Source organism: Callorhinus ursinus, unplaced genomic scaffold (assembly GCF_003265705.2).
Source record: "Callorhinus ursinus isolate GAN/ISIS: 27379988/994484 unplaced genomic scaffold, GSC_fseal_2.0 scaffold565, whole genome shotgun sequence".
NCBI classification, from domain to species: Eukaryota; Metazoa; Chordata; class Mammalia; order Carnivora; family Otariidae; genus Callorhinus; species Callorhinus ursinus.
In genome coordinates, this window is record NW_027397620.1 from 1 (window position 1) to 9,647 (window position 9,647).

Genomic DNA, 9,647 nt, shown 5'->3' on the forward strand with positions numbered 1-9,647 from the left:
AGAACTTCTATTTCACAATGGATGATTTCAACATATTTTCCGTTTATAATATTGTGTGCTTCTCTTGAAATACAACCTCTTTCTTTTTTTCTTATGGGTGAATTGTTTAAAATTCTAATGTCTATTATATTTCTTACAAATATACATATTCCTTAATAACTGCTGAATTTGGGGTTACTAACATGTTTATTTTTCATTATTAATAGATAATTGTAGCATATATTATAGAATATAAGTATAGGACACTGATTATTAACATTGCAGTATGCCTATTCTACATGGATGCAGTTTTATAGCAAGTATTCAGAATATTTTGTTATCCTTAAAGCTTTGTTTTAATGTTGTGTACAATAAGTATTCGAAAATTGAGTTTGATATGTATTTTTCTTTTTTTTTTTTTCTTTTAAATATGAGCCACCTTTATGCCTCCTCTAGGTTGCTATGAATTTTGGGATACCTGTAGAAAATTCCGAAGTTTTCAGGGCTGTTGTAACTTTTGATCATAGGGCATTTATAAATAGGCTTCTCTGAAAATAATTTGAACTACCTGTAATCAGCCTTTCTTTATTGTGAAATCTTATCCTTTGTGTTTCTGTTCATTTGCATACCATGGTTGACAAATGTAATAGCTCTGTAATTATGAGTTTTAATTTTGGTGTAATACTTTTCATTATAAAATACCCATCTTCAAACTCTGGTTAATAGGAAGCCTATGATTCTTTATATCTTACAGATATCTTTACCAGATGTGTGAGCAAAGAATTACCACCAAAAGAAGACATTAATAATGGAGAATTATTCCAAACATTAATTTTCTTGGAAAGACACATAAGACATGAGTTTGAGGATTTCGATTTGAGAAAAATCCAAGATGTGAACAAATTTGAGACTCAGTGGCTTTATGAAGAAAAAAATTACGAAGACACTGCAACCCATTACAAAAATCTCGCCTGTAGAGAACATCAACAACATCATAAATTCTGTAATCATTTTCCTGTAAAGCGCAATGTTTCCATAGGAAGAAATACATCTGAATATTACAGAAATACATCTGAATATTACAAACATGATACGGTGAGTAAGGCACTAAAAAACAAGGTAGGTTATTCAGGAAGCAAGTATAGAAACTGTTTGGACAGTACACTTGAATTAAGCTTTCATTCACATCTGACTGAACTGCAGAGATTTCAGACCCAAGAAGAAATTCATGAAAGTAACCAAGTTGAGAAGCCTACCAAAAAGACTTCAGTTTCACTTCAAAAAATTCCTTCTAGTGTCAAAACCAACATTTTTAATAGATATGGGAAGGTTCTTATGCATCCTTCATCACGGACACAACACCAGAAAACACCCAAAAGAGAAAAACCTTACAAATGTAATGAGTGTGGGAAGGCTTTTAGCCATTGCTCAACCTTAGCTACTCATCAAAGAATTCATTCTGAGCAGAAACCTTACAAAGGTAATGAGTGTGGCAAAGCCTTTAAGAGGTTCTCAAACCTTATGAGGCATCAGAGAATCCATGCTGGAGAGAAAACATATAAATGTAATATATGTGGTAAAGATTTTGCCACAAAGTCACATCTCTGGGGTCATGAGCGAATTCATACAGGAGAGAAGCCTTACAAATGTAATGAGTGTGGCAAAGCCTTTTCTGATGGTTCATATCTTGCTCAACATAAGAATTTCCATTCTGGACAGAAACCTTATAAATGTCATCAGTGTGGCAAGGATTTTGCCACGCGTTCACACCTCTGTATTCATAAGAGAATTCATACTGGAGAGAAACCATTTAGATGTAATGTCTGTGGTAAGAATTTTATGATACCTTCACAGCTTTGGGGTCATGAGCGAACTCATACTGGAGAGAAGCCTTACAAATGTAGTGAGTGTGGCAAAGCCTTTTCTAGTGGTTCAAATCTTGCTCAACATAAGAGAATCCATTCTGGAGAGAAACCTTACAAATGTAATCAGTGTGGTAAGGATTTTACCACACGGTCATACCTTTGGAGTCATGAGAGAATTCATACTGGAGAGAAACCTTACAAATGTAATGAGTGTGGCAAGGCCTTTATCAGGAGTTCAAATCTTACTCAACATAAGAGAGTTCATGATGGAGAGAAACCCTATAAATGTAATGTATGTGACAAGGCCTTTAGTCAGAATGCAAGCCTTACTGTTCACCAAAGAATTCATACTGGGGAGAAACCTTATAAATGTCATGAATGTGGCAAAGCCTTTAAGCACTACTCAAGCATCAATAAGCACCATAATACACATAGAGTGAAGATACAAATATAAAGTGTGTGGTAAGACTTTTATTAAATGTTTATACCTTTGGAGTCATGAGAGAATTCATACCAGAGAGAAACCTTACAAATGTCATGAGTGTGACAAATTCTTTAAGCACTGTTCAAGCCTGAGTAGACACCAGAATATACATAGAATGAAGATATAGATGTAGAGGTTATGGTAAGGCTTTTATTAAATGTTCTCACATTTGGAGTCATGAGGGAATGCATACTGCAAGGAAATCTCACCAAAGAATGTAGCACAGCTTTCATGCCCTGCCTCAGGATTCACCAAAGATTTCATGTCAGAGAAAACGCTACAAATACAATGATTGCTGGTACATTGCTTAAGCAGGTTTCACAATATACTATGCATCAGAGAATTCTAATAGTATGAACTAAGTCTAATTCTTGAAGATTAATCAAATCAAATTTTACACTCTGCAGGAAAATTAAAAGTCAAAATGTTTTAAAATTCATGAAATGATGGGTGTCAAAGGAGCAGGGATATTTGTGGAACACCCTACTTATCTTCAGTTTATATGATCTTTTTATTTTCTATTTCTTGTTGACATTACTTGATTATCAACTTTAGACTTGTTGAAAATCTGTTAATGATGTTATGTCTTCAACACAGACCTTTTGTGAATTGCCACTAGTGTCTGTGATGGTTCCTTTTATTTTGGTCCTAATGTAAATGGTATTTTGTTTTTAATTTTTAATTCACTTGTTTATTTCTGGTATCTAGGAAGGCCGTTAACTTTTGATCATTAACCTTGTATCCTGCTGCCTTGCTATAATTTCCATATTGTGTTTTATCTACCATAATTTGGGGCATCATAAAATTGTTCAGTGCTGTGGTGACAGGTACCACTGTTTTGTTCCTGGGATAAAAAGAAAGGACTCTCTCTTACTGTACTCATATTAAGCAAATCCTGCAGTCATTAAGTCCAACTTGGTCATGGGGCAGGTTCCTATTGTATTATGTGGCAATCGGAGTATCTACAGTTTATTAAGATCTAAGAAGCTGGGGCGCCTGGGTGGGGCAGTCAGTTAAGCATCTGACTCTCGGTTTCAGCTCAGATCATGATCTTGGGGTCATGAGATCAAGCCCTGCGTCTGACTCCGCACTCAGTGTGGAGTCAGCTTAAGGCTCTCTCTCCCTCTGCCCCTCCCCCCTGCAGTCTCTTTCTCCCTCTAAATAAATAAATGTCTTAGGAAAAAAATCTCAGAAGCTTTATGCGTAATTGGTGTTGCCATATAGAATAAATCTCTACATATAAATGGAACCTGGTCGCAGACAAAATTATAATAGCATACCAGAATCTAAACTACAAGGAAAGGGCGCCTGGGTGGCTCAGTTGGTGAAGCGACTGCCTTCGGCTCAGGTCATGATCCTGGAGTCCCGGGATCGAGTCCCGCATCAGGCTCCCTGCTGAGCAGGGAGTCTGCTTCTCCCTCTGACCCTCCTCCCTCTCATGCTCTCTATCTCATTCTCTCTCTCAAATAAATAAATAAAATATTTAAACTACAAGGACAGCTTATGAAAAGAGCTAAATGTAGATCTAGATTACTGGAAGAACATCATCAACCACCTTTTTCCGTATATCATGTTGATTACATGATGTGATTTGTTACCACCCCCAGTAGGTTTAAGTCCCCAGTCTGCTGCTAAACAGGATATGAAGTTACTGAAATCACTCAATACTGTGCTTCATAGTCCTCTTTAGAATGGAAGTAGTAGTTTCCACCCCCAGATTTGTGATGAATAGAGTTAACTGTCTTTGCAGCACAGATTCTTAATATTGTAGGTGTTTGTCCTTTCCTGAAGAGTTGGCCTGAGGGGGAAAAATGGTAACATGGTACCTGCCATTTCTTAGACAAACCTGATTGATTTTTCCTGTATCCCTTTTCCTCACATGGTTGATGCAGTTCCACAACTGCAGTACAGCCGGAGGTCGTCATGGGAGAGAGAATTCATAGGACTGTAACATGATGGAAATCTTTACGATGCAGGATAATATAAATTTCACAAGCAGCAAAATTCCCCATAAACAAAATGGATCCATGACTTTCATGTATAATTGCCTTCTCTCCAGCTGTTGAGAGTTTGTTGAAAGTTCTACAGGTCACTTGTTTGTGATCATGGGAGTCCATGCTGTGAAACCTCTTTCATGCCAACCTGGCTGGTAGGCAATATTATATAATACAGCATAATCTACGTAAGTACCTTCTGAAGGTTCTCATCTATCCCCAGCACTGTATTTTTTTTTAACATGCAGGAAACAAATGCACGGAATGATGTGATAATATGAGTGGATTCTCTTTCAGTTATATCTAGGTTATTTGAAGACATTTAAAACAGGATACACATTGTAAATGTACTCAAGCAAAGAAATCCATCAAAAAGGTTTTTAGTGTCACAACCTGAAAGAATCCTTCCTAGTGTCAAAACCAACATTTGCATAAGGGTGGGAAAGTTTTGATCCCTTTTTTGTTGATAACAAAATAATATAGTTCTACATATTACAAAGAAACTGCAAAAGTAATGAACTTGGAAAATCTTTAGACAGGATGAATCTTTACTGATCAGAAATTCATACAGGAGAGATCTTAAAATTATACACAGTGGGGCACTGTATTTAACCAAGTCAAACATTATTAAACATCCATTAAATAAATACCTCAGAGTAATCTTCAAATGTAATATATATGGCAACGTTTTCATCCAAAATTCAATCCTTGTGAGATCACCACAGTACTAATTTTGGAATGAAAACTTAAGAATTTTACGAGTAATGATACTCAAACCTTAGTAAATGTTAAGTAATTCAAATATTAAAAACTTCAGAAGCCATAAGCAGGCTTAAAACTTATGAAACACCACATAATGTATACAGGAAACCTTACAAATTTAATATATTAAAAGCCTTTTTATCCAAAATGCCTTTATCTCCTCAGTTCTTACTGTAGAATTCATCTTTAACACGTATGGATTTTAGAGAAACGTGGATATTAACTCATGGATATTGCCTTAAAGATTATTGAAGGTATAAATCAGACCTTTGGAAAATTGACAGTCTACCTTCACTTTCCTTAGTGTTCATATAAAAACTCACGTGCCTGTCAAATGACCCTGGAAATACTGCAAAAGTATTCTTTAAATGACATCAAACTCAACAGTCTTCTAGAGAATATATACTCAAAAGAGCAGGATTATAATCCACACCTGACAGAACATTTAGAAATAGAAAAACAAAAATGCTAACAATTTTTTATGAAAGTGTTACTCTGGATAAAAGTAAATTTAATAGGTCATTTTGTATCAAAAGGTCAATTATGAAGTGCCTAGAATTTTTCAATTAAAAATGTATTCTCTGGGTTCTGCTATGGCCCAAACAGTATTTACTTTCTCTATTGTGTGTTTTCATTTTCTCCCCAAAATGGGTTTTGTGTACCTGTCAACTTTCTCCATACAAAAATCTCCATAAAAAAACTAAAGTGAATTTGCAATTATATTTAGAAATTACTGAGGAATTATGAGGTCACAAAAGTTTACCTCAAGTTGAGTTTATCAGTCACTTCAAGTGTGGAATACGTTGACAAACATAAAGAACAACTCAAATTAGATATGTACTCTAAAAAAATTTTTTTCTAAACCGTGGTGACCTAAATATCACGTCTCAACCCCCATCTCCCACACACCAGGTCTTGTGCCTATGAACAGCTCTAGATATGAACACAGGATTGAGCACATGATGAATGGGGCTAGAAATGGAAATGACATTCCGAAAAATGTTGGTCAGTAATGGTATATTTCACATTGGTTGAGTATTGCATTTCACATTTCAGTTTGCATCCTTTGCAAAGAAAGCCGCACTCCTTTCTTCAGTTGCTTACATTCTAATGCAGGAGACATTTCCTGGATCCAGCCATGGCCCCACATCACTCTCCACAGAGGACCTGGTCCCAGGCCACTCAGTACATTTTGCCTGTCGCAGGATGCACATGTCTATCTCTAAGTGAAGTTTTTTTGCATTAAGTTTTTTATTTTATTTTTATTTTATGAGAGAGAGGGACAGCCCAGAGCAGGAGTGGGGAAGCAGAGGGAGAAGGCGAAGCAGACTCCCCGCTGAGAAGGGAGCCTGACATGGGGCTCGATCCCAGGACTCTAGGACCATGACCTGAGCCAAGGGCAGACACTCAATGGACTGAGCCACCCAGACGCCCCAAGTTTTTTATTTTAATGCCAAATATAGTTAATACTCAGTGTTATACTAGTTTCAGGTATACCATTTAATGAGTCATCAATTGTATACATTACACAGTGCTCATCAACACAAGTGTGCTTTAAATGGCCCTCATCTGTTTCTCCCATCCCCCCACCGACCTCCCCCCTGGCAACCTTCAGGGAGTACTATGTAGTTCAAAGTCCTAAATTGGTTTATCTCTTTTTTCTTTGTTCATTTATTTTGTTTCTTAGATTCCACATGTTACTGAGTCATATGCTATTTGTCTCTGACTTATTTCATTTAGCATAATACTTTCTGGATCCATTCTTTTTACACACGGCAAGATTTCACTCTATTTTATGGCTGAGTAATACTCCATTGTGTGTGTGTGTGTGTGTGTGTGTGTACAACTTCTTTATCCATTCCTCTATCAACTGAAGCGTCTCTGTTCCATAACTTGGTTATTATAAACAATGCTACAATAAACATAGGGGTGCATGTATCCTTTTGAATTAGTGTTTTTATATTCTTTGGGTAAATACCAGGTAGTTCCATTACGGGTCAGAAGGTAGTTCTTTTATTTGAGGAGACTCCAGACTGTCATCCACAGAGTGTACCAGTCTGATCTCCTGCAAACAGTGCAGGAGGGTTCCTTTTTCTCCACATCCTTGCCAACACTTGTTCCTTGTCCTCAAAACAGTTTTTCAGGAATGCCACTTTCACCTTAATTAAACGTAACCACGTTAGCTTTTAACACAAGGCGGCCCACAAAACTCCAACCTTCCCTCAAACTTTTGGAAACCAACTTAAATGGGCAGGCAGCAGTCCTGTGACACAGGACGCGACAGAAATGGGAAGGGATGGAAAGTCAAAAACACGTACTGGGAGCAGAGGCAACCAGGCCCCAGCCAGATCCTACCCGAGATCCTGGTTACGTCCCCAGGATCCGGCCCCTGGTCGTAGGGCTACCAGAAGGCCCGACCTCTCTGTCGACGCCCTACCCAGGCCCGGCCCAACGGTCGTAGCCTCGACGCCGACGGCCCAGACAGGACCACCCCTCCGGTGCGCCCAGCGCCGGAAGCTCTGCGCCCAGTTTCCGCCTGGCTCCGCCCTACCGCCGCCCTGGCTCCAGAGATCATATGTGTTTCCCTCGCATTACCGGAAATGCTTCTTCGAATCTCCGCCCCAACCCATCCACCGAATTCAGGGCGAAGGCCTGGCCAGTACGAGCTTCCCGGAGCGGCCGGAGGCGCTCCACCCAGGCTCTGCCCCAACCCCGCCCAAGGGCGGCGAGCATCTCGGCCAGGCCACAGTTCGCCTCCCGCCCATTACCGGAAGCACTCCCCACAGGGCCTTCCCAGTCCCGTCGTCCCACTTGCGCGCAGGCGCAGATTGTCGCCGACCCGGAAGCGGCTAGCCGGGAGCGAAGGTCAAATCGGCTGCCTGGGATTTTAACTTTCGCGTTTCTACGTCAGAATCTCAGTCCCCAGGCTTACAACCCTGGGGTCTGGGGTCTCCGCGCACATTAGAGTCCCCTCACCCCCGCCTCCCACCGCGGTAAGTAGGGCGTCGCGGAGATACGCACGGAGCCCTGCGGGCGGCGCTGCGGCTCCGGGGGTCCCGGTGCGTTTAGGTTCACATTGTTCGGAGTCGGCCCCTGCCTGTGGTCCCCCGGCCCTCGGGCCTTCAGACGCCGCCGGCCGCCTTGTCTCCTTGCTTCGCGCCGTCCCTGGGCGCCCCTCCCGCCCGCGCCGTGGGAGTCCAGGGAGACGGGCGTGTGCGCCTCGCGCCGCAGCCTGGCCCGGCTCGGCCCATGGAGGCGCGGCGTCTGGCCCTGGCCCTGGGATTGCGCAGACCCTGCCGCCCTCCCGAGGTGCCCCCGCCCCGTGCAGCCCCGCATAGCGTGAGAGGACCGATGCCCAGGGACGCCACCCTCGTCCGCGCGGGCTTTGGGACGGAGGATCGCGGGGAGTCCCGGAGCAGGTCCCCTCCCCCTCCCCCTCCCCGCGAGGATGGGGGGCCTTGGGGAAGCCGTGACCGCGGAAGGGAGGCCGGGACGGCGGCAGACGCGGGAGAGAGGGGGAGCAGGAGAAAGGGAATGGCGGAGGAGAGACCCGTGAGAGGGTCGGTGAAGAGGCGGCCAGAGAGAGGACGCGGGAGGGACCTGCAATGAGGCCGTAAGAGCGGAAAGTCGCAAGCGGAGAAAAGAGAAGAGCGAAATGTGGAGGAAAGGGAGGCGCTCCGGAAGAAGGGGAACAGGACGGTCGGGGCCCTCGGTTCGCAGAAGTGGGGCCACGAGGGCGAGCTCCTTGACGCAGACAGCGGGGAGAAAAGGGCTGTGGGCCGAAGATGCTGGCACTGAGGCGGGAGGGCTGACAGCCCGGAGAGACTCAGCAGTGCGAGAGCTCAGCCAGAGGGGGCGCCAGGGAGTCGGGGCGGAGGGAACGGACCTGGGAGAGCCCAGGACACAGGTGGGGGGGGGGCGGAGAGAGAGGCCGACACCGATGGAGCTCGGAGCAGTCGGAAAGCCTGGGCAGAAGGAGTAAGGGAAGGTGAAGTAGGTCTCAGGAGCTCCCCCGGAAAGTGTAGGTGTAGGGAAAGGAAGAGAGAAAAGGGGAGAAGGCAAGACTGGAGACGGGAATCACAGGAAAGGAGAAACAGTGGAGTGAATCAGGAGAGAGAAAGACACGAACAGATGAATAGGCAGAAATCCTTTGGGGGGAGAAAGAAGGGGAACCCAGATCTGGGTGAGTGGTGGTTAATGGGACATGGGTGATTCAGTTGTGATAGAGTGACCTGTGTCTCCGTAATGTATTTAACTTTAAATTTGCTTGTTTGAATTGAACAGATGAGAAAGAGAATTGCTGTTTATAAGACTCGTGCATTTTATAATTATTTGCATCATAAGATAGCTTTTAAAAAATTAAACATAGAATTACCATATAATCCACCAAATTTACCTCTGTGTATATTCACAAAGAACTTGAAAACAGGGACCAGAACAAGTATTTGTACTCTTATGTTCATAGCATTTCTCACAATAGTGAAAAGATACAAAGAGCTCTTCTATGCAGAACACTGAAAATTTGTCTGTACTCTGCAGTTGTGCTTGAATTTGACTCTTAGC

The 9,647-nt window shown here is 42.5% G+C and overlaps 1 protein-coding gene across 1 annotated transcript; it reads left to right on the forward strand.

The window, feature by feature from the left end:
* Positions 1 to 733: 733 nt before the first annotated feature.
* Positions 734 to 2,943, forward strand: LOC112818854 (uncharacterized; the record flags this gene model as incomplete). The annotated part of the gene is made up of 1 exon (XM_025865943.1): positions 734 to 2,943. A coding segment is annotated over one exon (1,565 nt), but the record flags the coding sequence as incomplete, so codon positions are not given.
* Positions 2,944 to 9,647: the final 6,704 nt, after the last annotated feature.